This window comes from Ixodes scapularis, unplaced genomic scaffold, assembly GCF_016920785.2.
Source record: "Ixodes scapularis isolate PalLabHiFi unplaced genomic scaffold, ASM1692078v2 PGA_scaffold4__175_contigs__length_147842914, whole genome shotgun sequence".
Taxonomy (NCBI): Eukaryota; Metazoa; Arthropoda; class Arachnida; order Ixodida; family Ixodidae; genus Ixodes; species Ixodes scapularis.
Genome location: NW_024609879.1, coordinates 40,922,486 through 40,938,389, shown reverse-complemented (window position 1 = coordinate 40,938,389; position 15,904 = coordinate 40,922,486). Strand labels below are relative to the sequence as shown.

The 15,904-nt window shown below is 49.4% G+C and overlaps 1 protein-coding gene across 1 annotated transcript in view; it reads right to left on the bottom strand.

The window, feature by feature from the left end:
• LOC115315163 (carnitine O-acetyltransferase) overlaps positions 1-15,904 on the bottom strand; it is an 81,741-nt gene that overhangs the window by 27,184 nt on the left and 38,653 nt on the right. Inside the window, exons 5-6 of the mRNA XM_042293551.1 lie at positions 13,817-13,989; positions 12,580-12,680 (exon numbers count right to left, since the gene is read on the bottom strand). Coding sequence (XP_042149485.1) covers positions 12,580-12,680; positions 13,817-13,989 — 274 coding nt within the window. The remainder of the gene's footprint in view (positions 1-12,579; positions 12,681-13,816; positions 13,990-15,904) is intronic.

The following is a 15,904-nucleotide window of genomic DNA, read 5'->3' as shown; positions in this document are numbered from 1 at the left end:
GTTTTAATTTTCGAGTGTGCGATAAGTTGATTACGCCGCACCCTTTCAAGTGTTAGAGAAGCATGCCTCATAGTTCGGGTGCTTCATTATAACACCTTGTTCTTGGGCTGTGTGATCACTCCACCTTTTTCGAAATGTGCTCAAAATTACACCACCATCTTAAGGTATTTTGCCACACGGATAAGGGGTGTTAGCTACGGGACAAGCCCAAAATATTATTGATGGTGTTAAAATATTTAGCGTATATATGATTAGGCAGCGCAAGAAATCTCTGCAGCTAATTAAACAATACTAAACATGTATCGACAGGGCGATCGTCCTGTTCGTGGATCTTCTTTCTCTCACGCACTAAAACAATCACGCACTATACATAACGCAGCACCCGCAACGATTCACGTCGCATTAACTTTTCGTGTTTCGATTAGCCGGTGATACGAACCAGACGAAGGCACCTTGACGATATACATTCGGCGCTCTTTGAATGCCTGCATCCGACGGTGCCTCCAGTGGGAGACAATGTGACGTGGAGTACTTTAGTCAAGGCCATTGTAGCCCAGGCGCAGGTGCGGCTTCTTCGTTCCGGAAGGCTTAGCGGAGGGGGAAACGCGGTCTACATAAGCGTCCTGATGTGACAAGGAATATAGTGACGTACGTGTATTTTATCATGAAACTCGTACGTGCGTAGCGTTACGAACGGAGATTCACGACATCGCCACTACTCTTTTGATTTGTTTTTCTGAGAGCCTATATTATAGAATATTTTAGAACAGGGCAATAGGGGAATAGGGTTTCATTTTATTTTTTTCTCAGTTTAAAATGACGTTTTCTGATGATTTTGGCATGTCGACTAATACGGTGCTCAGTGATGTTTTTTAGTTTCTTTTTTTTTCGTAATCATCGTGAATATGGACGATCTTGTTTGGATATTGATATTTCCGAAGCTTCTGCAGAATGTACTGAGGCCGAGAACCCGTCAAGTCCCGTAGCACGGCTTTTTTTCTTGGCTCCATCATTAGGTGTAATGGAAATAAACTAATAATATTATTATAAAGCTTTGCGTACACGAACGATACCGTCTACGCCACTCCGCATGCGCCGAACGCTAGCCGCGTTTCGCGCTCTGCGTGCGCTATTTTAGCGTATGCTATTTTTTCGGAAATTGAGTGCGTACTCAATGAGTCTTGGCGCTCTTTCGAGTGCCTTTCGTGATGCACAGCAAATTTGCTAATGCCATGACCCGCATAGTCAGAAAAAGGCGGCTCCCAGGACCGCGGCCCCTTTGGAAGCCGTCGTGAGCGCGGCGTCGGCGGCATCCTCGCTACTGCAGATTTTAAGACACGCCGACATTGAATTTCTACGGGAGGTGCACGTCATGACCGACTCGGAGGACCCAGCAAGAATGGCAGCGATCGCCGGCCACTTGCTCCTCACGACCCGCGAACAATTCTCGGGGAACGTGCGTCGGGTATATGTACGAAGGTCAGTACACGATACCTCGATACCTGTCATGCCTAGGCGACGCAAGCGGACACGACCAGTCGGCCATTCTCGTCGCATTCTCATCGTTAAACTATCCTGAAAAGTTACTCTGAGACAAAACATTTACTTGTTTTTAATTGCAACGCTTCGTGCGTGAAATAAAAATTGTTAGCGTAACCTGGTGGCGTCACAAGCGCGAGATGCTCGGGATTCCACGTCGCAGTGGAAGAACGCTAATCTAAACCCTTCTTTCGTAGCATACGTTAAAGTGCTAACTTAAGCACCAGCGTCCGTCATAATTGCGTACCTTGTTTTAAAAAACCCTAATAATTAGCGCTTTGGCCAGCATTTCATTGAATGGGGGTACGTCGCATTACCAGTTTCAAAGCTAAAAACAAAGCGTGCTATTCGATTCAGTCGTATATTCCCACACCGGCCAGATTGAGGAAGCAAACATGTGTTTCGCTGCAATGAGAGCTCTGCACATCCGCTTTTCGCTGGGCGCGTATGCTTTGACCTCGACGCAAGCTAGCGTAAACACCGCGTTAGAGATATACCCGCTTCAAACCGTTAATAAAGCTGCTTTTGCCGCTGTTGAGGCACTCAAATAATGTCAATGAGGGAGCTGCATATAGGCGACACTTATTGCACAAGTACCATGTTTTACATGGCGTGGCGCACTGAGAAAACATTGAAAAAGATTCGTTACACCCACGGAGAAGCATGGGAAACCGGACCCACGACAGGTTGCCATTAGCCTCATATGGAGGAGACGTCTTGGGGCGTCCATTTCCACCAAGGCACGGAAAGAACTTTATGTGGTGCTACGCCGCGGGCAGTGACGACATTTGTATATACCAGTATCCTACACTGTTCGGCGGGGCCAACAACAACACAGAAACCTAGCCATCTTGTTGGTCCCGCCCCCGAACAGTGTAGGATACTCGTATATACAAATGTCGTCACTGCCCGCGGCGTAGCACCAGATAAAGTTCTCTTTTTCAATGTTTTCTCAGTGCTCCAAGCCATGTAAAACATGGTACTTGTGCAATACGTGTTGCCTATATGCAGCTTAATCAATGACATTATTTGAGTGCCTCAGTAGCGGCAAAAGCAGCTTTATTAACGCTTTGAAGCGGGTATATTGCCGCGCGCCAAGTAGGCAGCGCGGCCGTAGCCTAACGGTTATCGCCTTTGCCTCCCACGCAAAGGGCCAGGGTTCGATTCCTGGCCGCGGCTACGCATTTTGTTGACACTGTAATGGGATGTTCTGGTGAATTAGAGAACCGTCTAGCTGATTCGAGTTTAGAATGTTCTACGCGTCGAACCTTCTACGTCGAATGCTCCAGAAGCCAACGCGTGTACAAAAGCGGCTCCGCGTGGCAAGCCGGAGTCAGTTTTCGCCCCAGCGTTCGACTCTGCTGCTACGCCGACCTCGACGCCCGCGGCACTCTGTTATTATCTTTTGTACCTTTTTATTTTGGCAAAAGTTCGCCACATTAAACGTTTATTTCTTCCTGTTCATTTCTTGTTTATTGGTCACCACCCGTGACATTTTGGCGGAGGTGCGGGGTAACCGTATGCCCGTGCAGCGTTCCCCTTCGAGTTCCCGCAGTGCAAGTCCGAACACAAGCCCCCAAGAACCCAACGAAGACCAGACCGAGATCCGATTAAGTCGCCGGAACCTTGGCCTACCCCCGGAATCAGGACCCTTGCCACCCAGGACCAGGCGAACCAGGAGGACGACGATGGCCAACCAGTCGGAGACCCCGGCCGCTCCAGCCGTCGTTTATCTTCCCGTCGCACCGCGCACGGCTGCTCCATTCCACGGCCAGCAATACGAAGACTTCGAAGACTGGATTGACTATTATGAACGCGTTGCCCGCCACAAGTGCTGGACCGACGAGCAGCGCCTGCACAACGTCTATTTTTCGCTTGAGGGTCCCGTCAAGCACTGGTACGAGAATCATGAGTCCTCTTTGACGTCGTGGGACATTTTCAAGACCGATCTCAAGGCTACGTTCAGCAACCACCACCGCCGAGAGAGAGCCGAGGACCTACTGCGAACCAGAACCCAGGGTCCCAACGAGAGCGTCACCGGCTTCGTAGAGGTCGTTCTGCACCTGAGTGCCCGCGCCGACCCTCGGGCTACCGAAGAGAAGAAACTACGAATTCTCATGCGCGGGGTAAAAGACGACATTTTCGGGGACCTCGTCCGCAACCCGCCGGCAACCGTCGACGCCTTCGTCACCGAGGCAACAAACATCGAGTGCGCCCTCCAAGCGCGCGCCTCCCACTACCAGCGGCATCCAAGCGTCACAACAACCGCTCTGCTTAGCGGTGAAAACGCTCATGGTACAGACATCCGCGAAATCATCCGGGAGGTCGTCCGGGAGGAAATCCGCCGGTTGCTGCCAGCTGCAAACCGACCAGCGACGCTCTCCATCGCCGAGGTTATGCGGGAAGAAGTTCCAAGAGCCATCCAACCTGAGGCCCCCGTCGCCGTGGCAGCCACCGAGGAGCCCACGTTGACTTACGCCGCAGTGGCCCGACGGCCACCGCCTCCTCCTCGAGCCTATTTTGCGCCGCCCCGACGTCACTCTCCTGCGCCGCAGCACGACCGACGCCGCGACGACCAGCTCCAGTACGCCAGTCAGGAGCCCCGTGCACCCCGGAAGACCGATGTGTGGCGAACGCCCGACCGACGCCCTCTGTGCTTCCACTGCGGGGAAGCAGACCACACCTACCGCCGATGCCCATACCGTCGACTCGGGCTGCGCGGGTTCCAGCCGAACGACCCGCGACCCCGTTATGGTGAACGGCCTCGGGAAATCGACGAGTACCTGCGACGACCTCAGTCCCCCGAGCCTGCGTCCCGCCGAGAGTTCCGGTCGCCTTCGCCACGACGTCCAGCTTAGCCGATGCACCGACCCCGACGTGAATGCCTGTCGCCCCTCGCTCCACGCCGGGAAAACTAGGCGCGGAAACCCCTGGAGGTGGAGTTGCTGAAGACACCCGACGCCAAGATCCTCCACGAACATCGGAGCGCCCCCGCTCGAACGCTGCCAGAGGTCGAAACGACGCCCCTGCAGCGGTGTCCAATAACCTAAACGTCGTCATTGACGGCCACGACGCATCAGCACTCGTGGACACTGGAGCAGACTACTCGGTCTTGAGTGGGAGACTCTCCCGCCGCCTTCGAAAAGTCACCGCGCCGTGGAATGGACCACAAATACGAACCGCCGGAGGGCACCTTATCACATCAGTCGGAAGATGCACTGCTCGCGTTGAGATCCACGGTGAGACGTGCCCTGTGAAGTTCGTCGTTCTGCAAGACTGTTCGAGAGACGTTATCCTCGGAATGGACTTTCTCAGCGAGTATGGCGCCGTCATCGACCTCGGGGCAAACCAGCTGACGCTGCGAAAGACTGTTTTACCGCCGGTAAAGACCAACACGACGTCAACCGTGATCCGAGTTATCGCCGACCATGTGAACTTACCGCCGAGGTCGACTGTTTTCGTCACCGCCATAACCGACTCAGCCATGCACGGTGAAGCACTTCTGGAAGGCAGCGTCCAACTGCTCCTTGAGAAAGGAAATGGCGTCGCACGAGGCGTAACGGATCTCCAAGAAGGACGTGCAACTGTTCTTGTGACAAACTTCCGAGAGGAGCCGCAGCACCTAACGAAGGGCACCACTGTGGGCCACATTGAGGAGTTTCAGGCGCCAGCCGTCGTCACCGCAGTCTCCGAAGAAACATCGTCGTCACAACAGAACAGCACGCCGCCGCCGCCTATCGACATCAACCCCCAGCTCCCAGCTCTTAAGCGCCGGCAACTGGTTGATCTCCTCGCCGAATACAGTGACTGTTTTGCCACGTCGTCGAAAGTTCGCCAAACACCAATGGCGAAACATCGCGTTATTACCGACGACGACGCGCTCCCTGTCCATCAGTCGCCGTATTGAGTCTCCTTAAAGGAAAGAAAGGTGATTCAGGATCAAGTCCAAGAAATGCTCGACGACGACATCATTCAACCCTCAAGAAGTCCATGGGCGTCCCCAGTCGTCCTTGTAAAGAAGAAGGACGGAACCCTGCGGTTCTGCGTGGACTATCGTCGACTGAACGCTGTGACGAAGAAGGACGTCTATCCGCTCCCCCGCATCGACGATACGTTAGACCGACTGCACCACTCCCGATATTTTTCGTCGATGGATCTGAAGAGTGGCTACTGGCAGATTGAAGTCGACGAACGCGACCGGGAGAAAACTGCCTTCGTCACTCCCGACGGACTGTACGAATTCAAAGTGATGCCGTTCGGGCTTTGTACAGCGCCAGCCACCTTCCAGCGTGTCATGGACACCGTGCTGGCAAGTCTGAAATGGCAGAGCTGCCTCGTCTACCTTGACGACGTCGTGGTATTTTCACGAGATTTCGACGAGCACCTGAAACTACTTCGACCCGTGCTTCAAGCCATCAAGACCACCGGCCTGTCACTCGAGCCGACAAAGCGTCGATTCGCCTATGGTGAACTTAAGTGTCTTGGCCACGTCGTGAGCAACAAAGGTGTTCTCCCGGACCCCGAGAAGACCCGCGCCGTAGCTGCATTTACGCCGCCGTCTGACAAAAAGGCCGTGAGAAGATTCCTCGGTCTTTGTGCCTACTACAGACGATTTGTTCGGGACTTCGCCAAGCTGTCCGCACCGCTGATGCACCTCACGAAGAACGCCGTAAAGTTCGAATGGACAGACGAACACCAGCGGTCATTCGATGAGCTGAAACGAAGACTCCAGACGCCCCCAATTCTTGGCCATTTCGACCAGTTCGCTGATACAGAGATCCACACGCACGCCAGTAACACCGGACTTGGCGCGGTGCTAGTTCAAAGGCAGGACGGGGCAGAACGAGTCATTGCATACGCGAGTCGGATGCTGTCTAAGGCGGAGAGGAACTACTCAACAACTGAAAGGAGTGCCTTGCTGTCGTCTTGGCAATAACAAAGTTTTGCCCATATCTGTATGGAAGTCCTTTTCGCGTGGTCACGGACCACCACTCGCTCTGCTGGCTCGTGAATCTGAAAGACCCCTCCGGACGCCTCGCCCGGTGGAGCTTACGACTGCAGGGGTTCGACATGACCGTTGTGTACAAGTTCGGCCGGAAGCACAATGACGCCGACTGCCCGTCAAGAGCTCCTGTCGAGGCCGGACCTGCCTGTATCGAAGACGACGACGATGAGTGTTTCCTCGGCGCTTTGGACGTCAGCGACATGGCAGCACTCCAACGAGACGACCCTGAATTGCGAGCGCTCATCGAGCATTTAGTGGGACAAGCGAGTAATTCGGTTCCCCGTGCTTTCTTAAGAATCCTGCAGACATTCTCTGTGCGGCAAGGGGTGCTGTACAAGGAGAACGTCGTCAACAACAACACAGCATGGCTGTTGGTTGCTCCTGCCACCCTTCGAGACGAAATATTCCAAGGATGTCATGACGACCCAACGGCTGGACACCTTGGCTACAGCAGGACGCTTGCCAGGATTCGAGAAAAGTACTACTGGCCGAGGCTACCAAAGACCGTTCACCTATACATTCGATCATGCCACGAGTGTAGGCGATGCAAGAAACCGCCGACGAAGCCGTCAGGACTTCTGCATCCGATTTCTCCCCCGTCTATGCCGTTAAAGCAGATTGGAATGGATTTACTTGGCCCTTTCCCGCCGTCAACGTCGGGAAACCGCTGGATTATCGTCGCCACCGATTATCTCACACGGTACGCCGAGACGAAAGCCCTTCCAGCAGGCACGGCTGTTGAAGTCGCCAAGTTTTTCATCGAGTCCATCGTCCTCCGGCACGGCGCTCCAGAAATTTTGTTTACTGATCGCGGATCATCGTTCATGGCACAGCTGACCCAAGAAATCCTCCGACTCAGTCACACCAGGCACCGTCGTACAACTGCGTACCACCCGCAGACCAACGGGCTGACGGAGAGACGGAACAAGACAATCGCCGACATGATCTCTATGTACGTCGACGTTGAGCACAAGACGTGGGACGAGGTGCTGTCCTACGTCACGTTCGCCTACAATACGGCGGTTCAGGAGACCACTGGATTCACCCCTTTCCAGCTGGTACATGGTCGGAAGGTAACGACCATGCTGGACGCAATGCTGCCCCATGAGCCATCTGACAATCAGAGCGACGACGCCCAGGTGGTTGCTCAACGCGCCGAAGAAGTCCGCCAGCTCGCCCGACTCATGATTCAAGACCTGCAACGCATCGACGCGGGCCGCTACAACCTTCGTCGCAGGGACGTTCACTTCCAGCCCGGAGACAGGGTGTGGCTGTGGACGCCCATCCGTCGCCGCGGCCTCAGTGAGAAACTGCTGAAACGATACTTTGAACCATACAAGGTACTTCGTCGCCTCGGCGAGCGGAACTACGAGGTGATGGCCGACGGAACAAGAACATCATCACGCCGCCCACCACGACCTGAAGTTGTCCACGTCGTGCGCCTGAAGCCGTACTACGCTCGATAGGACTGTGGATCTTATGTGTTTAAAATAACTCTTTAGTTTGCCCTTCTTTTTATGTGCTTTGTTTTGTTTTCTGTTGCATCGGGACGATGCACTGTTTTAAGGGGGGAGTAATGCCGCGCGCCAAGTAGATAGCGCGGCCGTAGCCTAACGGTTATCGCCTTTGCCTCCCACGCGAAGGGCCAGGGTTCGATTCCTGGCCGCGGCTACGCATTTTGTTGACACGGTAATGGGATGTTCTGGTGAATTCGAGAACCGTCTTGCTGATTCGAGTTTAGAATGTTCTACGCGTCGAACCTTCTACGTCGAATGCTCCAGAAGCCAACGCGTGTACAAAAGCGGCTCCGCGTGGCAAGCCAGAGTCAGTTTTCGCCCCAGCGTTCGACTCTGCTGCTACGCCGACCTCGACGCCCTCGACGCTCTGTTATTGTCTTTTGTACCCTTTTATTTTGGCACAAGTTCGCCACTGTAAACGTTTATTTCTTCCTGTTCATTTCTTGTTTATTGGTCACCAACCGTGACAATATCTCTAACGCGGTGTTTACGCCAGCTTGCGTCGAGGTCAAAGCATGCGCGCCCAGCGAAAAGCGGATGTGGAGAGCTGTCATTGCAGCGAGACACATGTGTGCTTCCTCAATCTGGCCGGTCGCGACGCGGTTGGAATAAGCTGAAATAAGCTCGCGCGCCGATAAGGCTACATCTGGTCGGTCCCGTTGCAGCGTTCGGTGTGCTGGGTGTCCTCCAGTGCTGTACACGTTCATCCAAAAAAGAAACGAAAGATTTTTCCTCGTTCCTTCTGATTTTTTAAACGTGTTCCCGTTATAAGTTTCATATGTTAAAAAGGAACTTCTTCCCGTTACAGTTACAAAAATGGAACGTATCGTTGCATATACGTCACATTTGCATTTTGCTGATTACCATATTTCGCTGGATCCACGAAAGTTGTCTTTTTTATCTATCTCATCGTTAACCCTATTCATGTTTGTGGTAGGCGATTGAGACGAGCCATTTGCTATGTTACCACACATTGCACGGGCGTTTTGCATCAAGCTCACACGTTTCAATCGATCGAAGTCCCTTGCTGAACTTAACAACAGTTGCTTCTCATTGTTGTCGTCCGCAAACGAGAGTGAAGATGTGGTGGGGCTTTTGGGAAGTCAGTTTTAAACAATAGTAGTTCTTCCTGAAGTTTGGATTTCTTGTTCAGTTTCAAGTTGGCGGACAAGGGGAGAAGGAATAAAGGTTACTTTTTGTGCATTTCTTAATTGAACAACATTCGGGATACACGGGTATGTTCCATATGTGGTAAGCTTTTCTTTTGTTGTAATTGTGGGTCTCTTTGTAGAAGTTCAGTGATGGTTGTAGTCGGCCTTAGATTACCGAGTGGAAGGGGATTCGTGGAAGCAAAGAAACTATCTGAGTTTTGCTTTTTGTATTGCAGTCTCGGACACTGAGAAAAAAATCGATGTCCACTTGTTCTCCTGGACTTTAGTGTTACAAAGCGAGGACCACACAAAATAAGCCCCGAGATAACTAACCAAAACGTTAATAAGATCCTGCGCTACCTGAAAGATGATGGTTTTATACTTTTAGAATTTTCCTCGGAAATAAAATAAAAATTATCCCACTGGACGGAAAAAGCGAACTGCGTTCTTTTTCCGTTCCAGTAAATATGTCAGGAGTTTCTGTTCCAGTTCCACCGTTGCAAAAAGAAACCTTGGCGTTCCTTCGTTCTTCCTAAAAAAAACGCTTCACTGGAATATCCGTTCGGTACAACACTGGTCCTCACCTAAATACAAGGTGTTTTAACGAAAGGTTGTATAAATGCTTAAAAATTGCATGGCCCACAAAAGAAAAAGTATTGTTTTCCGGAAAATATTTTAAGCCAACTTAAAGATATATCGAAAAAATACCAAGTAGCTTAATATTTCACTAAAATTTCCTAATCAAAGTTTCAATTTGCGATCACAAACTAATGGTTTCAATGAGGAACATCATCGAATAGCACAAATTCAACTAATTTTAGAAAAATAAAAGACAAGGGGAGCATTGTACGGCGTTCCAAAAAAAAACTCTCAATATGGAAATGTTTCTATATTTCGTTTCATTTTCGCCGTGCATTTTAGTGCCTGCAGTCCTCCGCCCGGGTGGCGGAGTCGCGAAGCCACCGCCTCGCCTCCCCGTAGAATGGAGGGAAGTATAAGGAAAAGGTGGTCAGCGTCTCGGCCAGCGGACAGAGAAAAGGAAACAAAACGCGCCTCAAAATTGTCAGCGATGTCGTCTGCCTTTCCTTTGTCCTTGTCGCGCTGTTTTAAACTAAGATGATCAACAATCAACTAGCCCTAACATACATTTCAGCAAGTCAAATGTGGACGTTTTTGTGTATTTTTTTTTAACACCGAAAGTTTTTTTTCTTTTTTTAATATCCTAATGATTCGATTCTAAGGTTTTCAATGATGATTAGCATGTTTCTAATTCATATAGTATGCTTATCTTTATATTTAAAACGTTGACTAGTAAATATTAGCTAGTTATTTACAAAGGTCGTTTTTTTTTTTTGTTCTTGAAATTTGTAATATCCACATTGGCTGGCAGTTTGTCTAAAGAAAGAGTTTTATTTTTCTCTTTACCTCAACAGGTGGAGAAAAGTAGGAGACCATCAAGTTCAACCAAATAGCTTAATACAATCTAATCTGCTCATTCACATTAAACAGCGCGATTACAGCGCAAATTCTTTCCCAAGCGGCGGGGAGAGCCGGTGTCGAGGAAACGCCCAAGCATCAAGTTGGTCATACTGTCGCGTTGCGTCGTATGGGACGCCTGCCGCCGACGCACCGCTACACTGAATCGGCCAAGACATCAGAAACAGATGCCTCTGCTGTCTTGAGGGGTTTTCACTACAGTAGATGGCGGCATCTTCATCTTGCGATTTAAAAAGAAAAACACCGATGGCGTGCGCGTTCAGCCGTTCCAACTACATAAAGCTATCAGGGCCAAAGCAATTGAATTTTTGTGCAGTTAAATGTCTCGCTTATAAAGCGTTTCAGATTAAGTATAGACGCAGCCTATAGGCTACGAGCAAATTGGACCAATCAAGCAGTATGGAAAGCACACGTCAATGCGTCTTCTTTGTTTCTGATTGGTGTTAGCGATGTTAGAACACGCACATATAAAAAGCGAACACCAGGATGGTGCGCTTTGGAAGTTGTCTGACTGGTTCATTCAGCTCGTATTGGCAAAAAAGTATTTGGCAATGCGATTACATTATTAAGCGGAGGCTACAGCCTCAGAAGAAGAATTATAACGGGGAACACCGGCGAGACAGAGCCGGCGGCACCGGCAGCCAGAAACTCGCCGGCGGCACACCACGTGACCTTTGGTACCCAAACATGAAACGCCGGACGTTGGCAGTTTACTTTGACGCCTTCCCGCAAGACACCGCAGAGTCATTCGCCGGCGTCCCGTCACTCACGTTTTCGGATCATCCATTTTACCCGTGGTATTCTCCCAACCGCTTGGATCGACTCGAGTATTGGCTGCTAAAGTGACCTCAGATCAGTATAGTTCTGTCGTTCATCTTTTCTCACTGACCTCAACTTCCATTTAAAGGGTAGCAACACAGTTTGGCGCCCGCTCGCCCGGCCGTTTGGAGCTCGGGCGTGAAAACCTCCGGAAGGCTGCAGGTGCTTGCCAGACACCTTCTACCGGCAAAGTGTGCGCCTGCCGGAAACTTACCACGCAAACACTACTGCCGTTTTTTTCCGCAAAAGTAGGTTGCCGACGGTTTACCATTCGAATTTGACGTCAAACGACTATATTTCAGCAGTGTCATAGGTTTAATCTTTTTGGCGGTTTTCGTATCAGTTTCGATATTCATTAGTTGAACCCAATATATACGATTACAATCATATATTTCCTTTCATTTGAAATTCAAGCGCAGTGGAAAATGAGAAGACACAAACGCAGGTTCAAACCTCCTAACCAAAAATGCAGGGTCACGGCGCCTGCCATGCGCTTGGTTGGCTCAGCCGGTGACAGCATGCATATCGAAATACGACGAGCGTCGTGATGATGCACTTTTGCCTCTCATTGATTGATTCACTCCATCGAATCGGAGAGTTGATTGAGTTCGGACTTGTGCGAAAAGGAGTATGTACCTGGAGACATCCGTTTCCAAATATTGCGACACTCTCGGTGAATATGCGCAGTTATTCCATGGGCTGGATGCTCAAACTAATTATTAAATAGTTTCTTTCTGAAACAATAATTTACGAATAGGCGTAATCATAACGGCAAATAATTGAATGCGGAGAGCAAGTCATCCGCTTCTTGTGCAGATGTAGCGGTGACGTCACAACGACGCCAATACCTGGTTGGCTTAGAATTAGAATATAGTGGGTAGCCCTCGGCGCTAGATGCCTTCAGGTCTATCAACTATTTTTTTTTTAATTCAGCCAATAAGTGCTCCGCGTTCCGACATTATCGCAACGCCTGCGTAAGAGGCAGATGAACTTTCGCTTCCCATAAGAATCTTTAAAGAAGCACTCGACTTTGCGCTGAATTCAAACTCACGCGTAATGATAGCAGTGGTTTGTGACTCCAGCCATCGCAGTGCCGTCGAAGGCTGTGTGATCGTAGAGAAGTGCAGACCCTCCGTCTTCTCCGACAATCACCTAGATCGAGAAACGAATAAAATAACTCTCTGAGCATTCTTTTACGGAGCATGGTGCCGCTATGCGCCGTGAGTTGCATTAACAATTAAGAATGTGAATATAAAACTAGAAGTAATGAGAAGATATATTCCCGCGTTCACCTCAAGCATAAAGTCTCAGCAGGGCAGAAGAAGGGATCAGTAATAAGGCATTGCCCTGGCCCTGTTTTCATTTTTTTCTAAGATGTCTGGTATTTTAGTCGCCGACAGTGTGTGAACGACAATCCGAGTTTTAACGCCCAGCCTACAGGACGCCATCATTGACTTCCGCCGTGCTTTGATGTCGCGCGATTACGGTGTACACGAGATGCCGGAGCGAAGCGTTGCCGAAGGTAGCAGGCCCCCTCTGGACGCTAGACAACTGAAGATCCTTTCCGCCGTTTTCATCTCGTCAGGGACTACATTAAGTGCTAAGGTTTCGTAGCTAATGTGCAGGAAATTTAGGAAGATGTCTACGCAGGTCGACTAGGAAGTGTATATTTTTACTATGATAGAGCGATTTATGTATGCGCTTGAACATTACATCTCTAGATTTCTTGCCTAATATACTACCGCTCTATTGTTAACTGATAGTTCGTGATGCATTACGAAACACTGTTTCCTCTATTGCTTATCGAGACATGTAAAAATGCTTGGATCTTTGCTTGGCATTTGTCCACAACGGCCTTTATATTTCGGCAAAGGGCTCAACAATAAACAAAAAAATATTCAGTAGCCAAGCCGCAGAAAACGCGCTTAAGGCAAACAGTTTTGTTGATTAACGGAAGGCAAACAAAAAAGGCCTCATGTCGGTACTACGGAGGACACAGCTGGTTTTAACACTGGAAAGTGCTTCGGCGTCAGCCGCTTTCCTCTTACAGACTGCGACACGGTGGCGTGGTCGCCAGCTGGAGGGCCGAGGCCACCCCATGCACGGCGCACTTCCACCTCCACGCATGCGCGGTGCTCGAAATATTCAACGGACATCGGTCGCGTTTTGTAACTTATTATGTGCAGGATGGTACTTCGCGCCTATGAATGTTCTCATGCATTCCAGCGCAGTAGCGGCTTATGCTAGAGGGTATGTGTCTACAGTATTCAACCCGTCTTGGTGCTTACCTGAACCGGCTTGTCCCACCATCGATTGGCTGCATATTCGGCGTTCGGACCGCCCTTGTATACCTGCCGGGGCCAGGCCACCTCATAGGGATCCACGTCGTCCAGTCTGCCGTCAAGGCACACCACGAGTGAAGCCCTCTTGATCGCTTCCAAAGACGCTTCGTTCAGAGAATCTGCGTCCCAATAATCGGAAACCATTCTTTATTGTAGTACTGGGTTCCGCTTTGCGATTTTCAATTTATTTTTTGCGAATAAAAAGTCTTTGCGTTATTTTTCGGTCTCAAGTTTTTAAGTCGCGAGGTGTGCTGCACTCTCATACTAGCGCTCTGTTTCCGTTAACAGGTTTCTTTTCTTTATAGTTAGTCTTACCATACGCCGGCCTTAAGCGGACGCCATACAAACGAGCCCTTATACTTCGCTTCACATTAAAAACGCTGAAAAATACATTTTTAATGACCTAGAGAAATCATAAATACAATTAAATACACTTTTCGCAACAAGTTTGTTGCTTAATTAAAAGCAACAAAAATAAATAAAACGCAGAGGAAAATCAGGGGATAACCACGTTCTTTCATTGAGGAAAAACATTTTTTGGGCGGCGACAAAATTGCACCCTGAACGAAAACCCAACTAAGATAGCTTGATAAGAGGGAAGGAAAATTGGGAGATGGAAAGGGGGAGGGAGAAACCGCGAGGCACGGGAAGAACTACGATGATGGTTCGGTTTCGGTGTGGTGCCTCACAGTTTTGTCCTGTCCTTTTTCATTCCCTTTTCACTTTATCTTAGTTGGGATCTCGTTCAGAGTGCAATTTTTCTACATGAAATAAACGTTGTTGCCATCTGAAAGAAAGTGGTTGTCCTGTGCTTGTGCTCCGCGGCATTGATCAACAGATGAACAGCTGCTATTTAGTTCTTTGTGGTTGATTAACGAGTACATCGGGCGAAAGGGTGTGTAAAATAAACGATTCGTGTTTTCTTTCCCTCTTGAATTTCAGCAACAAACTGCGGAACAAGAGAAAGGTATTATAGCATGACATGTATCACTGTATATGGCATGGCGTCTTTCTGAGGCCGTTGAATTAACCAAGCTATCACTCTGTAAACATTTCGCCGTGCCACCAATAATGCTGGGCGTTATAAAGAGAAAAAGGCCAGACACACAGTCCCGGTCAACTGCAGATAAACACGATGAACACGATCACAACACGACTTAAACTACCTTGGCTACTTTGATGCTACTTGTACCAAGGCGTGGCTAGCGCGGCGGCACTACCACAATGACGGCGACACACTGGGAGCGAGAATAGGTCCTTGCGCAGAGGACTACAGAAAAGAGGTATATTTCGTTGTGACACCATGCCACGAAGCACACAGCCATTGTTGCACCAAACTGGGAACGATACGCCTGCACAAAATTGTAACATCACATACAGTAGTCCCTATAAGCACTTTGTTCTTTCGAATTTAGGAAACTTGATGGGCCGCTTTCATAAGCGTGCCTTTGTTCGATGCTACGGAATTTCTGCCAAATGACGAACGAAACCCTCAATGTCAGTGCAGACTTCAATCTCTTGCTTAGAATAAAGGGCAGTATTACGGTTGCAGAAAGAAAAATCTATGAAGTATGTGGTGTCACAATTTTGACACTGTTTAAATGCTTCGGCGTCTACTATAGACCATATAGCCGATCCTCGCATGGGCGCTCTAATATTGGGGTCGCGTGATGTGGCAGCCATCAGGTTGCTTCAACATCTCGCTCCGCTCTCCCCTACGCGCGTGGGCGGATACGTTGAATCCGAGTGGCCTTTCAGCACACGTTTTGCCTTGCTTCGGACTGTTTCGTCGGGTATCTATATTTACCACTTAATTGTATCACATCATTATCTACACGTAGTTTTAAGTTATTACAGTCAGCTTACGTGGGCCACAGGAATAAAAGCCACCACTGATGAACATTGAGCATAAAAATTACTCGAAAACAGCACTTTCACAGGAGGATTACTTTCGACAACTCAGGTTTGCTTACTGCAAGCGGCAGCACATTCATAGTAAAGCGCGAAGAATGTTGCAAAAACCAGCAGCATAAT